This window comes from Taeniopygia guttata, chromosome 33 (genome assembly GCF_048771995.1).
Source record: "Taeniopygia guttata chromosome 33, bTaeGut7.mat, whole genome shotgun sequence".
Lineage (NCBI taxonomy): Eukaryota > Metazoa > Chordata > Aves > Passeriformes > Estrildidae > Taeniopygia > Taeniopygia guttata.
In genome coordinates this window covers 1,022,992-1,046,514 of record NC_133058.1, presented here as the reverse complement: position 1 = coordinate 1,046,514, position 23,523 = coordinate 1,022,992, and the positions used below count along the sequence as shown (strand labels likewise).

Sequence of the window (23,523 nt, the reverse complement as noted above, 5' to 3'; positions counted from 1 at the left end):
GGGGGAATTGTCCAAAAATTTGGGGGGAAATTGTCAAAAATTCACCTGAAAACCTCAAAAATCTGAGTAAAATCCCCAAAAATTTGGGGGAAATCCCAAAATTCACCTGAAAATCACCAAAAATTGGGTGAAAACCCCCAAAAATTTGGGGCAAATCCAAAAATTCACCTGAAAATCACCAAAAATTGGGTGAAACCCCCAAAAATCTGAGTGAAACCCCCCAAAATTGGATGAAATTCCAAAATTAGAGTAAAAATCCAAAAAATTTGGGTGAAAACCCCAAAAATTTGAAAGAAACCCCCAAAAATTCAAGTGAAAACCCCAAAAATTTGGGTAAAATCCCAAAATCTGAATGAAAACCCCCAAAATTCACCCGAAAACCCCAAAAATTCAGGTGAATACTCCAAAAATCTGAATAAAAATCCCCAAAATTTCATCTGAATGCCCAAAATTTGGGAGCAAAACCCAAAAATTCAGCTGAAAACCCCAAAAATCTGAGAGAAATCCCAAAATCAAAGAAAAATCCCAAAATCTGAATAAAACCCCCCAAAATTCACCTGAGAACCCCAAAAATTTTGGGTGAAAACCCCAAAAATTCAGCTGAAAACACCAAATTTTGGGTAAAAACCCCAAAAATTCACCTGAAATCCCCAAATTTTGGGTAAAACCCCCAAAAATTCAGCTGAAAACCCCCAAAATTCAGGTAAAAACTCCCAAAATCTGAATAAAACCCCCAAAATTTGAAATAAACCCCCAAAATCCGATCAAAATCCCCCAAAATTCCACCCGAAATCCCCAAAAATCTGATTTTCCCTCCAAAAATTCACCCCAAACCCCAAAATTCGCATTTTTCCCCCCAAAAAAAAGAGCCGAGACCCCAAAATTCCAGAGCAGTTCCTTTATTGGGAATTTTCCCCAATTTTGGGTTTTTTTGGGAGAGATCCCCAAAATTTCCCAAATTTTGGGATTTTTTGGGGGCAAAACCCCCAAATTTTGTGGTTTTTTTGGGAAGACTCCCCAAATTTTCCCCAATTTTGGGGTTTTTTGGGGGCAAAACGCCCAAATTTTGGAGTTTTTTTCCAAGGAATCCACAAATTTTCCCAAATTCTCCCAAATTTTGGGGATTTTGGGGATGGATCCATGAATTTTCCCCAATTTTGGGTTTTTTTTTGGGAAGGATCCCCAAAATTTCCCCAATTTTGGGGTTTTTGGGGGGCAAACCCCCCAAATTTGGGGAGTTTTTGGGATGGATCCATGAATTTTCACCAATTTTGGTTTTTTTTGGAGAAAGCCCCAAATTTTCCCTTTTTTTGGGGCAAAATCCCCAAATTTTCCCAAATTTTTGGGTTTTTTGAGTCAGAACCCCCAAATTTTGGGTTTTTTAATGTAGGAACCCCCAAATTTTCATTTTTTTGGGGCAGAATCCCCAAATTTTCCCCAATTTGGGGATTTTTGAGTGAATATCCCCAAATTTTCCCAAATTTTTGGATGTTTTGAATCAGGACCCCCAAATTTTCCCAAATTTTGTTTTTCTTCTTTTTTTTAAGGACGGATCCCCGATTTTCCCAAATTAGGTTGATTTATTTGGGAATTTTGGGAGTTTTTGGGAAATTTGGGATTTTTTTGGGATTTATTTGGAGATTTTTTTTTTGATTTTTTGGGGATTTTTGGGGATTTTTTGGGGGTTTTTCCCCCGTTTTTTGGGGGGGTGGGGGAGGGGCTGCCGGCAGCTGGCGAGGAGGAGGAGGAGGAAAATCCGGAACCTGATGAGGCCGAAGGCTCAGGAGGAGGGAAAATCCCGAACCCGATGAGGCCGAAGGCTCAGGAGGAGGAGGAGGAGGAGGAAAAATCCCGAACCCGATGAGGCCGAAGGCTCAGGAGGAGGAGGAGGAGGAGGAAAAATCCTGAACCTGATGAGGCCGAAGGCTCAGGAGGAGGAGGAGGAGGGAAAATCCCGAACCCGCTGAGGCCGAAGGCTCAGGAGGATGAGGAGGAGGGAAAATCCCGAACCCGATGAGGCCGAAGGCTCAGGAGGAGGAGGAGGAGGATGAGGAGGAGGATGAAGGCTTCTCTCTCATTTCACGGTGAGGAAGAGGAGGGTGAAGGTGAGGATGATGAAGGCGAAGGTGAATTCCCTTCGATGAAGATGAAGGTGACGAAGGTCGGGATGAAGATGAGGGCGATGAAGATGAAGATGATGATGAGGATGATGAAGGTCAAGATGATGAAGATGATGAAGATGATGAAGATGAAGGTGAGGATGATGAGGATGAGGATGATGAAGGTCTCAGCCAATGGTGAGGCCGAAGCCGCAGTGGAACTTCTCCTTGCGGTGGTTGATGAGGATGATGATGGTGAGGATGACGATGTCAATAATGACAATAACGAAGCTCGGGATGAAGACGAGGTTGATGAGGATGATGAAGGTGATGAAGATGAAGATGAGGATGATGAAGGTGAGGATGATGAAGATGATGAAGATGATGAAGATGAAGATGAGGATGAGGATGATGAGGATGATGATGATGAAGGTCTCAGCCGATGGTGAGGCCGAAGCCGCAGTGGAACTTCTCCTTGCGGTGGTTGATGAGGATGATGATGGTGAGGATGACGATGTCAATAATGACAATAACGAAGCTCGGGATGAAGATGAGGTTGATGAGGATGATGAGGATGATGAAGATGATGAAGATGAAGGTGAGGATGATGAGGATGATGATGATGAAGCTCAGCCGATGGTGAGGCCGAAGCCGCAGTGGAACTTCTCCTTGCGGTGGTTGATGAGGATGATGATGGTGAGGATGACGATGACGATAACGAAGCTCAGGATGAAGATGAAGCTCGGGATGAAGATGAAGATGAAGATGATGAAGATGAAGGTGAGGATGATGAGGATGAAGCTCAGCCGATGGTGAGGCCGAAGCCGCAGTGGAACTTCTCCTTGCGGTGGTTGATGAGGATGATGATGGTGAGGATGACGATGGGGATAACGAGGATAACGAAGCTCAGGATGAAGATGAGGATGATGAGGATGATGAAGGTGATGATGATGAAGGTGAGGATGATGAGGATGATGAGGATGAAGGTCTCAGCCGATGGTGAGGCCGAAGCCGCAGTGGAACTTCTCCTTGCGGTGGTTGATGAGGATGATGATGGTGAGGATGACGATGACGATAACGGGGATAACGAAGCTCAGGACGAAGATGAGGATGATGAGGATGATGAAGATGATGAAGATGATGAAGATGAAGATGAGGATGATGATGATGAAGCTCAGCCGATGGTGAGGCCGAAGCCGCAGTGGAACTTCTCCTTGCGGTGGTTGATGAGGATGATGATGGTGAGGATGACGATAACGGGGATAACGAAGCTCAGGATGAAGATGAAGCTCGGGATGAAGATGAGGATGATGAAGATGATGAAGATGAAGGTGAGGATGATGAAGATGAAGGTGAGGATGATGATGATGAAGGTCTCAGCCGATGGTGAGGCCGAAGCCGCAGTGGAACTTCTCCTTGCGGTGGTTGATGAAGGCTCCCAGCGCCAGCGTGAGGGGGAGGGGCGGCAGTTTCTTCTCCAGCACCGCCCCCACCTGCCACGAGCTGTCCAGGGAACCTGCCGGATTGGGGCAAAATTCCACAATTTTGGGAAAATTCCAAATTTCTGAAAAATTCCCACATTTCTGGGAAAAATTCCCAATTTTTTTAGGGATTTTTCCCAAATTTTCGGGGTTTTTCCCCATTTTTTCCCAAATTTTCAGATTTTTTTCGGGGATTTTCCCCCATTTTTTCCCCAATTTTTCAGATTTTTTTTGGGGATTTTCCCCCATTTTTTCCCATTTTTTCAGATTTTTTTTCCCTTTTTTTTTGGGATTTTCCCCCATTTTTTCCCATTTTTTCAGATTTTTTTTCCCATTTTTTGGGGGGTTTTCCCCCCATTTTTTCAGATTTTTTTTCCATTTTTTTTTGATTTTCCCCTTCCCTTTTTTTGGATTGTTCCAATTTTTAGGGATTTTCCCCCATTTTTTCAGATTTTTTCCCAATTTTGAGGGATTTTCCCTCATTTTTTCCCTTCATTTTTCCCTTTTTTGGATTGTTCCAATTTTCAGGGATTTTCCCCCATTTTTTCCCGATTTTTTTGGGATTTTTTGGGGGAATTTTTTTTGGAATTTTTGGGGGAATTTTCAGGGATTTTTGGGGAGAATTTTTTGGGAATTTCTGGGGGAAATTTCAGGCAAATGTGGGGATATTTTTGAGATTATTTTGAGACTATTTTAGGGGTTATTTTAGGGGTATTTTGGGTCATTTTTGGGGCTATTTTTTTGGACATTTTTGGGGATATTTTTGAGATTTTTTGGGGATATTTTTAAGACATTTTTGGGGATATTTTGGGGCTATTTTGGGCCGTTTTTGGGGCTATTTTTCGGACATTTTTGGGGATATTTTGGGCCATTTTTGGGGCTATTTTGGGCCATTTTTTGGGCCATTTTTGGGGCTATTCTGGGAATATTTTGGGGATGTTTAGGGGAATTTTTGGGGCTTTTTGGGGACTATTTTAGGGATATTTTGGGACATTTTTGGGGCTATTTTGGGGATATTTTTGGGGCTATTTTTGGGGCTATTTTGGGGTAATTTTGGGGATATTTTTAGGGCTATTTGGGGATATTTATGGGGCTATTTGGGGACTATTTCAGGGCTATTTTGGGGATATTTTTGGGGCTATTTGGGGGCTATTTTAGGGATATTTTAGGACGATTTTGGGGATATTTTTGGGGCTATTTTGGGGATATTTTTGGGGCTATTTGGGGACTATTTCAGGGCTATTTTGGGGATATTTTTGGGGCTATTTTGGGGATATTTTTGGGGCTATTTGGGACTATTTCAGGGCTATTTTGGGGATATTTTTGGGGCTATTTGGGGACTATTTTAGGGATATTTTGGGCCGTTTTTGGGGCTATTTTGGGGGATATTTTTGGGGCTATTTGGGAATATTTTGAGGATATTTAGGGGAATTTTTGGGGCTATTTGGGGACTATTTTAGGGCTATTTTGGGAATATTTAGGGTATATTCAGGGGAATTTTTGGGGCTATTTGGGGACTATTTTAGGGATATTTTGGGCCGTTTCTGGGGCAATTTTGGGGATATTTTTGGGGCTATTTGGGGACTATTTTAGGGATATTTTGGGCTGTTTTGGGGACTATTTGGGGACTATTTTAGGGATATTTTGGGCTGTTTTTGGGGCTATTTGGGGAATGTTTTGGGGACTATTTTAGGGATATTTTGGGCTGTTTCTGGGTCTATTTTGGGGATATTTTTGGGGCTATTTGGGAATATTTTTAGTGCTATTTTGGGAATATTTCGGGGATGTTTAGGGGAATTTTTGGGGCTATTTGGGGACTATTTTGGGGATATTTTAGGACATTTTTGGGGACTATTTTGGGCCGTTTTTGGGGCTATTTTGGGGTTATTTGGGGAATGTTTTGGGGAACTTTTGGGGCTATTTGGGGTCTATTTTAGGAATATTTTAGGACATTTTTGGGGACTATTTTGGGGATATTTCGGGCTGTCTCACCCCGGAACAGGAGGTTCCCGCGGGGCAGCTCCAGCTGGTAGCCGAAGGCGACGCTCGAGTCCTGGAGCCGCGTGCTGGCCTCAAACTCCACCCCCACCTGCAGCTGCGACACATTTGGGGGTCCCAAATCCCTCCCACCCCAAATTTGGGGAGATTTCCCCGTTTTTCACCATTTTCCCAAAAATTTTAGGGTCGTTTCCCTTTTTTTTGCCATTTTTTGGTGATTTTTCCCCAATTTTTGGGGATTTTTTCCCCCATTTTGGGAGCCCCACCCACACCTGGGCACACCTGCGGGTCCCACCGGCCCCAGGACCCCTCCCCAAATCCCACCCAACCCAAATTTGGGGAGTTTTCCCCATTTTTCACCATTTTCCCCTTTTTTTTTAGGGATTTCCCCCCAATTTTTCCCATTTTTTGGTGATTTTTTGCCCATTTTTTGGCCTTTTCTCCCCATTTTGGGAGCCCCATTTCACCCCTGCCCACACCTGAGCACACCTGGGGGTCCCACCGGCCCAGGGACCCCTCCCCAAATCCCACCCACCCCAAATTTGGGGAGTTTTCCCCATTTTTCACAATTTTCCCAAAAATTTTAGGGATATTTCCCTTTTTTTTGCCATTTTTTGGTGATTTTCCCCCAATTTTTAGGGATTTTTCCCCCATTTTGGGAGCCCCACCCACACCTGGGCACACCTGGGGGTCCCACCAGCCCCAGGACCCCTCCCCAAATCAGACCCACCCCAAATCCGGGGAGTTTTCACCATTTTCCCAAAATTTTTAGGGATATTTCCCATTTTTTTGGTGATTTTTTTCCAGTTTTTTTAGATTTTGGGGTCCCATTCCCATTTTTGGGGTCCCCAGGTGGATTTTGGGGTCCCATTCCCAATTTTAGGGCTCCCATTCCCAATTCTGGGGTCCCCATTCCCATTTTTGGGGTCCCTGTTCCCATTTTTGGGTTCCCCGGGTACAATTTTGGGGTCCCCAGGTAAATTTTGGTGTTCCCCAGGTGATTTTGGGGTTCCCCAATCCCATTTTTGGGTTCCCCAGGTAAATTTTGGGTTTCCCATTCCCATTTCAGGGTCCCCAGGTAAATTTTGGGGTTCCCCAGGTAAATTTTGGGGTCCCGGGGTACAATTTCGGGGTTCCCCATTCCCATTTCGGGGTTCCCAGGTACATTTTGGGGTTCCCCAGGCAGATTTTGGGGTTCCCCAGGTAAATTTTGGGGTCCCGGGGTACAATTTTGGGGTTCCCCATTCCCATTTTTAGGACTCCCATTCCCATTTTTGGGGTTCCCCATTCCCATTTCGGGGTCCTGGGGTACAATTTTGGGGTTCCCTGGGTACAATTTTGGGGTCCTGGGGTACAATTTCGGGGTTCCCCATTCCCATTTTGGGGTCCCCGGGTACAATTTTGGGGTTCCCAGGCAGATTTTGGGGTCCCCAGGTGAGTTTTGGTCCCTCCCAGTTCCATTTTTGGGGTTCCCCAGCTGATTTTTGGGCTTCCCTGGGTGAGATTTTGGGGTTCCCAGGTAAATTTTGGGGTTCCCAGGTAGATTTCGGGGTTCTGGGGTACAATTTTGGGGTCCCAGGTGGGATTTTGGGGGTCCCCAGGTAAATTTTGGGGTCCCATTCCCAATTTTAGGACTCCCATTCCCATTTTTGGGGTTCCCCATTCCCACTTTGAGGTTCCCCAGGTAGATTTTGCGGTTCCCCAGGTAAATTTTGGGGTCCCTGGGTACAATTTTGGGGTTCCCCAGGTGAATTTGAGGTTCCCCAGGTGATTTTGGGGTTCCCCAGGTGATTTTGGGGTTCCCCAGGTGATTTCGGGGTTCCCCAATCCCATTTTTGGGTTCCCCAGGTAAATTTTCAGGTTCCCCATTCCCATTTTTGGAGTTCCCCAGGTGAATTTGGGTCCCTGGGTACAATTTTGGGGTCCTGGGGTACAATTTTGGGGTTCCCCAGACAGATTTTGGGGTTCCCCGGGTACAATTTTGGGGTCCCAGGTGAGAATTTGGGGTCCCTGGGTACAATTTTGGGGTCCCAGGTGGATTTTGGGGTTCACAGGTAAATTTTGGGGTCCCTGGGTACAATTTTGGGATTCCCAGGTGGATTTTGGGGTTCCCCAGGTAAATTTTGGGGTTCCCCAGGTGAGATTTTGGGGTCCCCGTGTACAATTTTGGGGTCCCAGGTGGATTTTGGGGTACCTGTGTACAATTTTGGGTTCTCAGGGTACAATTTCGGGGTTCCCCAGGTAAATTTCGGGGTTCCCCGGGTACAATTTCGGGGTTCCCCAGGTAAATTTCGGGGTTCCCCAGGTGAATTTTGGGGTTCCCCAGGTGAATTTTGGTCCCTCCCGGTTCCATTTTTGGGGTTCCAATTCCCATTTTTGGGGTTCCAATTCCCATTTCGGGGTCCCGGGGTACAATTTTGGGGTCCCCGGGTAAATTTTGGGGTTCCCATTCTCACTTTGGGGTTCCCCAGGTGGATTTTGGGGTTCCCGTGTACAATTTTGGGGTCCCAGGTGAGATTTTGGGTTCCCCAGGTGGATTTTGGGGTCCCAGGTGGATTTTGGGGTACCTGCTCGCTGGCCCGGTGGTAGTAGGTCAGGTGAGCTCCGGCCTGGCCCAACGTCACCGTCCCGATCCACGACGGAGCTGCGGGAGAGACGCAACAGCTGGAACAGCTGGAACAGCTGGGCACACCTGGGCACACCTGGGCACACCTGGGCACACCTGGGGACACCTGGGCATACCTGGGGGCAGCTGGGCACACCTGGGCACACCTGGGTACAGCTGGGCACACCGGGGCACACCTGGGGGTACCTGGGCACACACCTGGGATACACCTGGGCACAGCTGGGCACACCTGGGGGTACCTCAGACACACCTGGGGGCACCTGGGCACACCTGGGGGCACCTGGGCATAGCTGGGGGTACAGCTGGGGCACATCTGGGATATACCTGGGCACAGCTGGGGCAGGTGTGGGGCACACCTGGGGGTACCTGGGCACAGCTGGGTACACACCTGGGGGCACCTGGGCACAGCTGAGGGCACCTGGGGGCACACCTGGGGGTACCTGGGGCACACCTGGGGCACACCTGGGGCACCTGGGCACACCTGAGGCACAGCTGGGGACACCTGGGCACACCTGGGGGTACCTGGGGGCATCTGGGATACACTTGGGGCACAGCTGGGCACAGCTCAGGGTACCAGGGCACAGCTGGGGGTACCTGGGCACACCTGGGCACTCACCTGGGCACAGCTGGCACAGGTGGGCACACCTGGGGGCACCTGGGCACACACCTGGGGGCACAGCTGGGCATAGCTGGGGCACACCTGGGGCACACACCTGGGCACAGCTGGGCACACCTGGGGGCACCTGGGGCACACCTCGGCACACCTGGGCACACCTGAACCCCACTTTAACCCCACCTGGGCACACCTGGGCACACGTGGCACACCTAGGGGTACCTGGGGATACACCTGGGCACACCTGGGGTACACCTGGGCACACCTGGGCACACCTGGGCACAGCTGGGGGCACCTGGATTTTAGGGTCCCACCTGAGGGATTTTGGGGTCTCTCTCTCAGGATTTTGGGGTCACACCTGGGGGATTTTGGGATTTTTTTCCTCAGGATTTTGAGGTCCCACCTGAGGGATTTTGGGGGTTTTTTCTCAGGATTTTGGGGTCTCACCTGAGGGATTTTGGGGTCTCTCTCTCTCAAGATTTTGGGGTCCCCCCTGTGGGATTTTGGGGTGTTTTTCTCAGGATTTTGGGGTCCCCCTGTGTGATATTTTGGGGTGTTTTTCTCAGGATTTTGGGTTTTTTTCTCAGGATTTTTGGATCTCTCTCTCAGGATTTTGGGGTTTTTTTCTCAGGATTTTGGGTTCCCCCTGTGTGATATTTTGGGGGGTTTTTCTCAGGATTTTGGGTTTTTTTTTCTCAGGATTTTGGGGTCTCTCTCTCAGGATTTTGGGGTCCCCCGTGAGGGATTTTGGGGTCCCACCTGAGGGATTTTGGGGTGTTTTTCTCATGATTTTGGGGTTTTTTTCTCAGGATTTTGGGGTCCCCCCTGAGAGATTTTGGGGTGTTTTTTCTCAGGATTTTGGGGTCCCCCTTGAGTGATTTTGGGGTCTTTTTCTCACGATTTTGGGGTCTCTCTCTCTCAGCATTTTGGGGTTTTTTTCTCAGGATTTTGGGGTCCCCCCTGTGTGATTTTGGGGATTTTTTCTCATGATTTTGGGGTCCCCCTTGAGTGATTTTGGGGTTTTTCCCTCAGGATTTTGGGGTGTTTTTGTCAGGATTTGGGGCTCACCCGAGTATCTCCCGGCCAGCGACAGCACCGCCCCCTCCCCCCCGTGTGATTTTGGGGTTTTTTCTCAGGATTTTGGGGTCACTCTCTCTCAGGATTTTGGGGTCACTCTCTCTCAGGATTTTGGGGTGTTTTTCTCAGGATTTTGGGGTGTTTTTTCTCAGGATTTTGGGATCTCTCTCTTAGGATTTTGGGGTATTTTTTTCTCATGATTTTGGGGCCCACCTGAGGGATTTTGGGGTTTTTTTTCTCAGGATTTTGGGGTCCCCCCCGTGCGATTTTGGGGTGTTTTTCTCAGGATTTTGGGGTCACTCTCTCTCATGATTTTGGGGTCCCCCCTGTGTGATTTTGGGGTGTTTTTCTCAGGATTTTGGGTTTTTTTTTCTCAGGATTTTCGGATCTCTCTCTCTCAGGATTTTGGGATTTTTCCCTCATGATTTTGGGGTGTTTTTCTCATGATTTTGGGGTCCCCCTGAGTGATTTTGGGGCTCACCCGAGTAGCGCCCGGCCAGCGACAGCACCGCCCCCTCCCCCCTGTGTGATTTTGGGCTGTTTTTCCCAGGATTTTGGGGTTTTTCTCTCAGGATTTTGGGGTCCCCCCTGATGGTTTTTGGGGTGTTTTTGTCAGGATTTCGGGGCTCACCCGAGTATCTCCCGGCCAGCGACAGCACCGCCCCCTCCCCCCCGTGTGATTTTGGGGTGTTTTTCTCAGGATTTTGGGGTTTTTTTCTCAGGATTTTGGGGGTTTTTTTCTCAGGATTTTGGGGTCCCGCCCGTGTGATTTTGGGGTCCCACCTGGGGGATTTTGGGGTGTTTTTCTCATGATTTTGGGGTCTCTCTCTCTCAGGATTTTGGGTTTTTTTTCTCATGATTTTGGGGTCTCTCTCTCAGGATTTTGGGGTGTTTTTCTCAGGATTTTGGGGCCCACCTGAGGGATTTTGGGGTGTTTTTCTCAGGATTTTGGGGCTCACCTGTGGGATTTTGGGGTCTCTCTCTCTCAGGATTTTGGGGTCCCACCTGAGAAGTTTTTGGGGTTTTTTCCTCATGATTTTGGGGGTCTCTCTCTCATGATTTTGGGGTGTTTTTTCTCAGGATTTTGGGATTTTTCCCTCATGATTTTGGGGTGTTTTTTCTCAGGATTTTGGGGTTTTTTTCTCATGATTTTGGGGTGTTTTTCTCAGGATTTGGGGCTCACCCGAGTATCTCCCGGCCAGCGACAGCACCGCCCCCTCCTCGCCGGGCCGCCGGTGGTACACGAGTTCGGCGCCGAGCGCCAACGCCGGCGTCACGCTCTGCAGGTAGTGCGCCACCAGGATCCCTGCGGTTCGGGGGGAATTACGGGGATTTTGGGAAAATTTGGGAAAATTAGGGAAAAATTCAGGGGTTTTGGGAAAAAAATCCCGAAAAATCGGGGGAAATTTGGGGGAAATTACAGGAAATTTGGGGGAATTTGGGGGAAATAACAGAAAATGTTGGGGGACTTTGGGGAAATTTGGGAAAATTCAGGAAGATTTGGGAGATTTTTTGAAAATTTGGGAAAAATCAGTGGAAATTCGGGGAAAAATTCAGGGGATTTGGGGAAAAATCCGCAAAAAAATCAGGGAAATTCGGAGAAATTCAGGGGAAATTACAGAAAATTTTGGGGGATTTGGGGGAAATTACAGAACATTTTGGGGGAATTTGGGAAAAATCCAGGAATATTTGGGAGATTTTGGGAAAATTTGGGGGGAATTTGGGAAAATTTGGGAAAAATCCAGGAAGATTTGGGAGATTTTGGGAAAAATCCCCGAAAAATCGGGGGAAATTCGGAGAGATTTGGGGGAAATTACAGAAAATGTTGGGGGAATTTGGGGGAAATTACAGAAAATTTGGGGGGAATATGGGGGAATTACAGAGAATTTTGGGGAAATTCGGGGGAAATTACAGAAAATTTGGGGGGATTTGGGGGAAATTAAAGAAAATGTTGGGGGAATTTGGGGGAAATTACAGAGAATTTTGGGGGATTTTGGGAGATTTTGGGGAAATTTGGGGAAAATCCCCAAAAATCTGCAGGTAGTGCGCCACCAGGATCCCTGCAGGTTTGGGGCCAATTCCGGGGATTTTGGGAAAATCAGGGAAAAATTCAGATTTTGGGAAAAAATCCACAAAAAATTGGGGGAAATTCAGAGAAATTTGGGGGAAATTACAAAAAATGTTGGGGGAATTTGGGGGAAATTACAGAGAATGTTGGGGGATTTTGGGAGATTTTGGGGAAATTTGGGGAAAATCCCCGAAAATCTGCAGGTAGTGCGCCACCAGGATCCCTGCGGGTTCGGGGAGAATTCCAGCGGTTTTGGGAAAATCAGGGAGATTTGGGAAACGCAGGGAAAAATTCAGGGGATTTGGGGAAAAATCCACGAAAAATCGGGGGAAATTCGGGGGAAATTACAGAAAATGTTGGGGGAATTTGGGGGAAATAACAGAAAATGTTGGAGGAATTTGGGGAAAATTACAGAAAATTTTGGGGGAATTTGGGGGAATTTGGGGATTTTGGGGAAATTTGGGAAAAATCCCCGAAAATCTGCAGGTAGTGCGCCACCAGGATCCCTGGGGGTTTGGGGAGAATTCCGGGGATTTTGGGAAAATCGGGGAAAATTAGGGAAAAATTCAGGGGTTTTGGGGAAAAAATCCCCGAAAATCGGGGGAAATTCGGGGGAAATTACAGAAAATTTGGGGGGAATATGGGGGAATTACAGAGAATTTTGGGGAAATTCGGGGGAAATTACAGAAAATTTGGGGGGAATTTGGGGGAAATAACAGAAAATTTTGGGGGAATTTGGGGGAATTTGGGGATTTTGGGAAAATTTGGGAAAAATCCCCGAAAATCTGCAGGTAGTGCGCCACCAGGATCCCTGGGGTTCGGGGGGAATTACGGGGATTTTGGGAAAATTCGTGAAAAATTCAGATTTTGGGGAAAAATCCACAAAAAATTGGGGGAAATTCAGAGGAATTTGGGGGAAATTACAGAAAATTTTGGGGGAATATGGGGGAAATTACAGAAAATTTTGGGGGAATTTGGGGGAAATTACAGAGAATTTTGGGGGAATTTGGGAAAATTTGGGGATTTTGGGAAAATTTGGGAAAAAATCCCCGAAAATCTGCAGGTAGTGCGCCACCAGGATCCCTGCGGGTTTGGGGAGAATTCCAGCGGTTTTGGGAAAATCAGGGAGATTTGGGAAAAGCAGGGGAAAATTCAGGGGATTTGGGGAAAAAATCCCCCAAAAATCGGGGGAAATTCGGGGGAAATTACAGAAAATGTAGGGGGAATTTTGGGGGAATTACAGAAAATTTTGGGGGAATTTACAGAAAATTTTTGGGGGAATTTGGGGGATTTTGGGAGATATTGGGAAAATTTGGGAAAAATCCCCAAAAAATTGGGGGAAATTCGGAGAAATTTGGGGACAATTCAGGAGATTTTGAGAGTATTCGGGGGGAATTACAGAAAATTTTGGGGGAATTTGGGGGATTTTGGGGACATTTGGTAAAAATTAAGGACGATTTGAGGGAAATTTGGGAAAAATTCCTGAAAAATTGGTGGAAATTTGGGGACAATTCAGGTGAATTTGGGAAAAAAATCCCCAAATAATTGGGGGAAATTTGGAGAAATTTGGGGGAAATTACAGAGAATTTTGGGGGAATTTGGGGAAATTTGGGAAAAATTGAGGAAGATTTGGCAGATTTTGGGAAAAATCCCTGAAAAATCAGGGGAAATTCGGGACAATTTGGAGACAATTCAGGGGATTTTGGGGGTTTTTGGAGCCATTTTTGGGGGGATTTTGGGGATTTCTGGAGCCATTTTTGGGGGGATTTTTGGGGCCATTTTTTTGGGATTTTTGGGGCCATTTTTTGGGGATTTTTGGGGTCATTTATTGGGGGATTTTTGGAGCCATTTTTGGGGGATTTTTGGGGCCATTTATTGGGGGATTTTGGGGATTTTTGGGGCCATTTTGGGGGGGATTTTGGGGCCATTTTGGGGGGATTTTTGGGGCCATTTTGGGTGTTTTTGGGTCTGACCTGAGCCCATGAGGATGTCGGGGTTGCCCAGGGTCAGCGCCGCCGTGAAGTCGCCGCCCCGATATTCCCCGTCCACCTGCCAGTTCACGAACTTGGACTGCTGGGTCTGGGGGAAAATCCGGGGATTTTGGGAAAAAAAAAAAATCCCCACTTCAGGGGAAAATCCCCAATTTTGGGAAAAAAAAATCCTGATTTTTGGGGAAAAAAATCCCAATTTTTGGGGAAAAAATTTTAATTTTTCGGGAAAAAATCCTGATTTTTGGAGAAAAAATTTTAATTTTTGGGGAAAAAAAATCCTGATTTTTTGGGAAAAAAAATAACTTCTTTTGGGGAAAAAATCCCAATTGTTGGAGAAAAAAATTTAATTTTTGGGGAAAAAATCCTGATTTTCAGAAAAACAAAATCTTAATTTTTGGGAAGAAACTTGGTGTTTTTTTTGGGAAAATTTCTATTTTTGGAAGAAATAAAATTCTGGGGGAAAAACTCCCCTGCAATTCCCAAAATATTCTCTAAGTCTACAAAAGTTGGTGAAATCGTCCCAAAATTGCCAAAATTGCTGAAGTTCTAAAATATATTTCCCTAAAAATTCTTAATAAATGACAAAAATCCCTGAAAAGTTCCCAAAATTCCACAGAAATTCCATTAAAAACTCAAAAAAAAAAAATCCCCCCCAAAATCCCAAATACCTCCAAAAATCCTTGAAAAATTCCTAAAAAAAACCCCCCAAAATTCACGGAATTCCCAAATTCCCGAATTTCTGTACCTGGAAGGCGACCTTGGAGCGGATCCGGGAGCTCACCCCCCAGAATTCCCAAAAAAACCCAAAAATTCCCCAAAAAAACCCCAAAAATTCCCCAAAATAATCCCAAAAAAATCTCAAAAATCCCAAAAATCCCAAAAATCCATGGAAAATTCCCCAAATCCCCCTAAAATTCCCAAAATTCCAGAAAAATTCCCTTAAAATTTCAAAAAATGCTCAGAAAAAATGCCAAAAAATCCAAAAAAATACCTAAAAAACCCCAAAAACCCCCAAAAAAACCCTGAAAATCTCCTCAAAAATTCCCAAAAATTCCCAAAAATTCCCAAAAATTCCTGGAATTCCCCAAATTCCCGAATTTCTGTACCTGGAAGGCGATTTTTGGAGCGGATCCGGGAGCTCACCCCCCCCAAATTCCCCAAAAAAATCCCTAAAATTTCCCCAAAATTCTCCAAAAAACCCAAAATAATCCCAAAGAAATCTCCAAAATCCCAGAAATCCATGGAAAATTCCCAAGATCCCCCTAAAATTCCCAAAATTCCACAAAAATTCTCTTAAAATTTCCAAAAATCCTAAGAAAAAATGCCCAAAAATCCAAAAAAATACCTAAAAAAAACCCCAAAAAACCCAAAAAAACCCTGAAAATCCCCCCAAAATTCCCAAAAATTCCCGGAATTCCCGAGATTCCCGGATTTGCGTACCTGGAAGGCGATTTTGGAGCGGATCCGGGAGCTCACCTGGTGCACCACCTGCGCGTTGAGGCTGCCGCTGTTGTCCATGTCCCCCACCAGCACCGGGAACGCCTGGAAAAAAACAAATTTTGGGAATTTTGGGGAATTTTTGGGGAATTTTCAGCAATTTTGGGAGCTCCACGATGGCGGAAATCCCCCAAATCCCAAAATCCTCAATTCCCAAAATTCCTTCCGTCCCAAATTCAGCAATTCAGGGATTGACTCGATTCCCAAAATTCCAAATTTCCCCCAAGAATCCCAAAATTCCCCCAAAAGTTTCCCCAAAAATCCCAAAAATTTCCCCAAAAATTCCCCCAAAAAAATTCCCCAAAAATCCCAAACATTTCCCAAAATTTTCCCCAAAAATTCCCCCAATTTTCCCCCAAAATTCCCAAATTTTTGAGATTTTTTGGGAATTTCGGGAGCTCCCAGATGGCAGAAATTCCCCAAATCCCAAAATTCCTCCTGCCCCAAATTCAGCAATTCAGGAATTGACTCAATTCCTGAAAATTTCCATTTTCAAATGGTCAAATTCCCAAAATTCCAAATTCTCCCCAAGAATCCCGAAATTTTCCCCAAAAATTCCCCCCAAAATCCCCAAATTCCCCCAAATTCCCTCGAATTTTCTCCAAATTTCCTCCCAAAATCCCCAAATTTCCCTCAATTTTTCCCAAAATTTCCCCAAATTTCATCAATTTTTCACCGAATTTCGCCCAAATTTCTCCGGATTTTCCCCAAATTCCCCCAGAATTCCCAAATTTCCCCAAAATTCCGTAATTTTCCCACCTCGGTGGGGCTGAGGCGTTTGGTGCCCACGTCCCCAAATCCCAAATTCCCCCAAACCCCCAAACCCTCAATTGCCAAACTCCCAAATTCCCAAAAACTGCCCCAAATTCCCCCAAAATTCCCCAAAAATTCCCTCAAAATTCCCTCAGAATTTCCCAAATTTCCCAAAATTCCAGAATCCCCCCAAAAATCCCAATTTCCCCAAAAAAAATCCAAAATTTTCCCTGAAAAAAATCCCAAATTTCACAAAAAAACCCCCAAAAATCATCATTTTTTCACCGAATTTTGCCCAAATTTCACCCAAATTTCACCCAAATTTCTCCGGATTTTTTCCAGATTCTCCCAGAATTCCCGAATTTTCCCAAAATTCCGGAATTTTCGCACCTCGGTGGGGCTGAGGTGTTTGGTGCCCACGTCCCCAAATCCCGAATTCCCCAAAACCCCCAAACCCTCAATTACCAAACTCCCAAATTCCCAAAAACTGCCCCAAAATCCCCCAAAATTCCCTCAAAAATTCCCAAAATTCCAGAAATTCCAGAATTCCTCCCAAAAATCCCAAATTCCCAAAAAAAAAATAAAATTCCCGCCCAAAAAATCCAAATTTTCACAAAAAAACCCCCAAATTTCATCAATTTTTCACCGAATTTCACCCAAATTTCGCCCAAATTTCGCCCAAATTTCTCCGGATTTTTTCCAGATTCCCCCAGAATTCCCAAATTTCCCCAAATTCCGTAATTTTCCCACCTCGGTGGGGCTGAGGTGTTTGGTGCCCACGTCCCCAAATCCCAAATTCCCCAAAACCCCCAAACCCTCAATTACCAAACTCCCAAATTCCCAAAAACTGCCCCAAAATCCCCCAAAATTCCCTCAAAAATTCCCAAAATTCCCGAAATTCCAGAATTCCCCTGAAAATCCCAATTTCCCCAAAAAAAATCCAAAATTTTCCCTGAAAAAAATCCCAAATTTCACCAAAAAAACCCCCAAAAATCATCATTTTTTCACCGAATTTCGCCCGAATTTCGCCTAAATTTCGCCCAAATTTCGCCCAAATTTCTCCGGATTTTTTCCAGATTCCCTCGGAATTCCCAAATTTTCCCAAAATTCCGAATTTTCCCACCTCGGTGGGGCTGAGGCGTTTGGTGCCCACGTCCCCAAATCCCAAATTCCCCAAAACCCCCAAACACCAAACTCCCAAACTCCCAAAAACTGCCCCAAAATTCCCCCAAATTCCCTCAAAATTCCCTCAAAAATTCCCAAAATTCCAGAATCCCCCCAAAAATCCCAAATTTCCCAAAAGAATCCGAAATTTCCCCCCAAATAAATGCAAAATTTCACAAAAAAACCCCCAAATTTCATCAATTTTTTACCAAATTTCGCCCAAATTTCTCCGGATTTTTTCCAGATTCCCCCAGAATTCCCTTAAAATTCCCTCCAAAATTCCCAAAATTCCAGAATTCCTCCCAAAAATCCCAAATTCCCAAAAAAAAAAAAAATTCCCCCCCAAAAAATCCAAATTTTCACAAAAAAAACCCCAAATTTCACCAATTTTTCACTGAATTTCACCCAAATTTCACCCAAATTTCTCCGGATTTTTTCCAGATTCTCCCAGAATTCCCGAATTTTCCCAAAATTCCGGAATTTTCGCACCTCGGTGGGGCTGAGGTGTTTGGTGCCCACGTCCCCAAATCCCAAATTCCCCAAAACCCCCAAACCCTCAATTTCCAAACTCCCAAATTCCCAAAAACTGCCCCAAAAATTCCCAAAATTCCCCAAAAAATTCCCAAAATTCCAGAAATTCCAGAATCTCCCCGAAAATCCCAATTTCCCCCCAAAAAAATCCAAAATTTCCCCCCCAAAAATCCCAAATTTCACAAAAAAAACCCCAAAATTCATCATTTTTTCACCAAATTTCGCCCAAATTTCGCCCAAATTTCACCCAAATTTCTCCGGATTTTTTCTAGATTCTCCCAGAATTCCCGAATTTTCCCAAAATTCCCGAATTTTCGCACCTCGGTGGGGCTGAGGTGTTTGGTGCCCACGTAAGTGGCCCCGAAGTGATAATTGGACTCGCCCAGGGTGCTCAGGGCCACCGTGTGATTCACCTGGAGAGGGAAAAAACGTCAGGAAACGCCCAAAATTTACAAAATTCCCCCAAAATTCCCCAAAATTCCCGCTGGGAAAACCGAGCGACAAAAAATTCCCAGAAAAAAACCCAAAAAATTGCACAAAAATACCTTTAAAAGCCCTCAAAATGCCAAAAAAAATCCCATTAAAATTCAAAATAATTCCATAAAAATTCCAAATCATTTCATTAAAAATTCCATTAAAATTCCATTGGAATTCAAAATAATTCCATTAAAATTCATACTCATCCCATAAAAATAAAAAAATACATAAAATTCTGTTTAAAAAATTCCATTAAAATTCCATTAAAATTCCATTAGAATTCCAAATAATTCCATAAAATATTCCATTTAAAATTCCATAAAAATAAAAAAACCCCGTAAAATTCCATTTTAAAAAATTCCATAAAATTTCCAAATCATTCCATAAAAACCCCACCAAAAATCCATAAAAATGCCATTAAAAATTCAATTGAAATCCATAAAAATTCCATCGACATTTAAAAAATACATTAAAAAAAATCCATAAAATTCCATAAATATTTAAAAATTCCATAAAAACTCAAAATAATTCCATAAAAATCCCAGGAAAAAAAAAAAAATCCATTAAAAATTCCATTGAAATCCCATAAAAATTATAAAAACTCCATTAAAATTCCATGAAAAGCCACAAAAATCTCATAAAAACTCCATGAAAAGCCACAAAAATTCCATAAAATTTCTGTAAAAATAAAAAAACTCCATTAAAATTCTGTTAAAATAAAAAAAAACTCCATAAAAATTCAAAATAATTCCATAAAATTTCAAAATAATTCAATGAAAATTCAAAATAATTCCATTAAAATCCCTTAAAAATAAAAAAAAACCCATAAAATCCCCAAAAAATCCCAAAAAATCCCACAAAATGGTTCAAAATTCCATAAAAGTCCCAAAAAATTCCCCAAAATTCCCGAAATTCCCCAAAATGTGGGAATTCTGACCTGGAAGTGGTTACTGAGCCCTTTGTTCACCGTCAGCTTCACCCCCTCCATCTGCACCGGGAACAGCTCTGCGGAAATCCCAAAAATTCCCGAATTTTGGGGGAAATTTGGGAATTCGGGGGAAATTCGGGAATTTGGGAGAAAATTTGGGGGAAATTTGGGGACTTTGGGAGAAAATTTGGGGATTTGGGGAGGGAAAATTGGGGAATTTTGAGGAATTTGGGGAGGGAAAATCAAATTTTCTGGGGAATTTTGGGGGAATTTGGGGAAAATTTGGGAATTTTGGGGAAATTTTGGGGATTTGGGATGAAAATTTGGGGATTTGGGAGGAATTTTGGGGAGGAAATGGAGAATTGGGGGAATTTTGGGGGAATTTGGGGAAAATTTGGGGATTTTGGGAGAAAATTTGATGATTTGTGGGGAATTTGGGGAGAAAATTTGGGGATTTGGGGAAAAAAATTGGGGGTTTTGGGGGCAAATTTGGGGATTTTTTGGGAATTTTGGGGGCAAAACGGGACTTTTTGGGAAATTGGGAATTTTTGTAAGGAAAAATGGGAATTTGGGGGAAAACTGGGAATTTCGGGGAAATTTGGGGGGGAATTGGGATTTTGGGGGGAAATTTGGGAATTTTGGGAGGGGAAATTGGGAATTTTTGGTGATTTTGGTGGGGAAATTGGGAATTTGGGGAGGGGAAATGGGAATTTCAGGGGGAAAATGGGAAATTTGGGAAATTTGGGAATTGGGGGGAAATTGGGAATTCTTGGGTAACATTTTGGGATTTTTGGTGGGGTTGGGCTGATTTTGGGGCTGATTTTTGGGAATTCGGGGCTGATTTTTGGGGATTTTTTTGGTCGATTTCTTGGGGCGGGTTTTTAGGTGATTTTTAGGGCATTTTGGGCCAGTTTTGAGGCTGATTTTTGGGCTGAGTTTTTGGGTATTTTTTGGCCAGTTTTTCGGTGATTTTTAGGGCATTTTGGGCCAATTTTAGGGGCTGATTTTTTGGGATTTTGGGGCTGATTTTTTGGGCATTTTTAGGGCATTTTGGGGCCCATTTTTGGGATTTTGGGGCAGATTTTTTGGGGATTTTTGGGCTGATTTTTTTTGGATTTTTAGGGCATTTTGGGGCTGATTTTTTGGGATTTTGGGGCTGATTTTTTTTGGGATTTTTAGGGCATTTCGGGCGGGTTTTTGGGCAGATTTTTGGGCTCATTTTTTGGGCTTTTGGGGCTGATTTTAGGGCATTTTGGGGCCGTTTTTTTGGGATTTTGGGGCTGATTTTTTGGGGATTTTTGGGCCGATTTTTTTTTTTTTTTTTGGGGCTGATTTTTGGGATTTTGGGGCTGATTTTTTGGGGATTTTTGGGCCGATTTTTTGGGATTTTGGGGCTGATTTTTGGGCATTTTGGGGCTGATTTTTTTTGGATTTTTAGGGCATTTTGGGGCCCATGTTTGGGATTTTGGGGCTGATTTTTTGGGATTTTGGGGCCGTTTTTTCGGTGATTTTTAGGGGATTTGGGGGCTGATTTTTGGGGGATTTTTAGGGCATTTTGGGGCCTTTTTTTTGGATTTTTGGGCCGATTTTTTGGGATTTTGGGGCTAATTTTTGGGTATTTTTAGGGGAATTTTTGGGTGATTTTTCGGTCATTTCTGTCCGATTTTTGGGCGGATTTTTGGCTTTTTCTGCCCCTCACCCACCTTTGCAGCGCCGGTGGCACTCCTCGAAGGCTCCGGGGTTGGGGAGGGGCTCCCCCCCCTCGGGGGGCCGGGGGGGGAGGGGCGCCCCTCCCCCCACCCCGCTCAGGGGGGGCGGGGCCGCGAACCCGGGGGGGGGCACGGGCAGCAGGGGGGGAGGGGGCGACCCGGCGGCCCACACGTTGCCCATGCTGGGGGAGGGGCTGCCAAAACAAAAACAACAAAAAAATTAATTTCCCGACCCCGAAATCCTCTTATTTCACCCCAAAATCGCCTCTCCCGCCCTTCCCGCCACCGCGCCGCTTTTCCCGCCAAATCCCCGCGCCAAAACCGCCCGCACCACGCGGCGCGCCACGCCCCCCCCCGCAGCCCGCTGGGGGTGACGCTAAAAAGACTCAAATTTGCCCAAAATCGCCCAAAATCGCCCCAAAATCGCCGCAGCCCCTCCCCCCTCACGCCGAACTCACGCGGCGGCGGCCGGAGAGCGCCCAGCTCCAGGCCACGCCCACCGCGCGCTCCCATTGGCCAGCGCTTCCCCGCCCGCGCGCGCCTATTGGCTCAGCCCCTCTTAGTCCCGCCCATTGGCGCTTCTCATTGGTTGTTCCCTCAGGGATGAGTTCCCGAACCACCTTCGCGGGTCAGGGGCGGTGTGGGCCACGCCATCTTTGTGACGTTGCGCTGTTTGATTGGTTAAATCGCGAGTTGGCGCCGCCTTCGGGGTGTTCCGATTGGTTGAGGAGAGCGACCATAGAGGCGCCAAGGGCGCGCGGGGCGGAGCGGCCGGCCATGGGCGCCGCCATCTTGGGGCGGGCGGCGCTGGAGGACCGTCGCCATGGCAACGGCGCCGCTCTGTGACGTCATTTCCGCTCCTCGCGACGTCGCGGGCTGTGGGCGGGGTTTGGGGATTTGTGACGTCACGACGCATGGAGTGACGTCATTGCGGTGCCACAGATGCGATGACGTCATCGCTCAAGGCAGATTTGGGGGATTTTTTTTGGGAGAATTTTTGGGGTTTTTTGGGGGAATTTTTGGGATTTTTTTGGGAGAATTTTTGGGGACTTTTGGGGGAATTTTTTGGGATTTTTTTGGGAGAATTTTTGGGGACTTTTGGGGGAATTTTTTGGGATTTTTAAAAGAATTTTTGGGGGAATTTTTGAGGCATTTTGGGGATTTTTTGGGGTTTTTTTAGGGGGATTTTTTGAGGATTTTGGGGGTATTTTTGGGGGTTTTTTTTGAGAATTTTTTTTGGGGATTTTTGGGGGTTTTTTTGGGATTTTTTTTAGGATTTCTTGGGGATCTTTTGGGGGTTTTTTTAGGGTGATTTTTGTGGCATTTTGGGGATTTTTGAGGGAATTTTGGGGGAGTTTTTTGTGGCATTTTTTGAGAATTTTTGGAGGATTTTGGGGCATTTCTGGGGAATTTTGGGGAGATTTTTTTGGGGATTTTTGAAGGATTTTTTGGCGAGATTTTTTGGGGGATTTTTTGAGGCTTTTTGGGGGGATTTTTTAGGTCGATTTTTGTGGCATTTTTGGGGATATTTTGAGGATTTCTTGGGGAGTTTTGGAAGCATTTTTGGGGAGATTTTAGCGCAATTTTTGGTGGCATTTTGAGGATGTTTTGGGGATTTTTGGGGGGATTTTTTGGGGGAATTTTTAAAGAATTTGGGGGATTTTTTGAGGATATTTTTGAGAGGTTTTTTTGGGGTTTTTTTGAGATTTTTTTGAAAATTTTTTGGGGATTTTATGGGATTTTTTTTAGGATTTCTTGGGGGGTTTGGGGGGATTTTTGAGGGAGGTTTGGAGGATTTTTTGGGATTTTTTAGGGTGATTTTTGTGGCATTTATGGGGATTTTTGTAGGATGTTTTGGGGTTTTTTGGGGATTTTTTGAGGATTTCTTGGGGAGTTTCGTGGGATTTTTAAGGGGATTTTTTGTGGCATTTTGGGGACTTTTTCGGGATTTTTTTGCGTCATTTTTGTGGATTTTTGTGGATATTTTTGGGATGTCTTTGGGTGACTTTTTGGAGATTATTTTGGATGTTTTTGAGGATTTTGGGGGTGTTTTTGGATTTCTTGCCGGGACTTTTTATTTTCGGATTTCTTGGGGATTTTGGGGGATTATTTGGCGATTATTTAAGGCCGATTTTTGGTGGGATTTTTGGGGAGAATTTTGGGGGTTTTTTTGAGGATTTTTGGCGACATTTTTCTGGATTTTTGGAGGATTTTTTACGGATTTTTTGGAGGATTTCTTGGGGAGTTTCATGGGATTTTCAGGGAGATTTTTGGGGCATTTTTGCGCCATTTTTGGGGGATTTTTCAGGCAATTTTGGGATGAGTCTTCATTAACCCTTTCCACACTGATTTTTGCCGTTTCTCACCGATTTTTGCCCATTTCTCACCTATTTTTGCCATTTCTCACCGATTTTGGCCATGGGGTCAATGGGGTGGGGGAGGGGCGTGGGAAACAGCGCCTGACCCCTTCCCCACCCTCCCCAAATCCCCTCCTGACCCCTCCCCCCATTG

General features: G+C 45.0%; 1 protein-coding gene across 1 annotated transcript; it reads right to left on the bottom strand.

The window, feature by feature from the left end:
- Nucleotides 1–2,727: 2,727 nt before the first annotated feature.
- On the bottom strand, nt 2,728–21,580 carry TOMM40 (translocase of outer mitochondrial membrane 40). Its single transcript, XM_072920746.1, has 10 exons — nt 21,471–21,580; nt 21,007–21,206; nt 19,313–19,380; nt 18,219–18,311; nt 15,394–15,495; nt 13,936–14,041; nt 11,078–11,200; nt 8,146–8,222; nt 5,573–5,675; nt 2,728–3,615 (listed from the first exon to the last, which is right to left on the bottom strand). The coding sequence occupies exons 2-10, from the start codon at nt 21,191–21,193 to the stop codon at nt 3,476–3,478; spliced, it is 999 nt and encodes a 332-aa protein (XP_072776847.1). The 5' UTR covers nt 21,194–21,206; nt 21,471–21,580; the 3' UTR covers nt 2,728–3,475.
- Between the last annotated feature and the right edge of the window lie 1,943 nt (nt 21,581–23,523).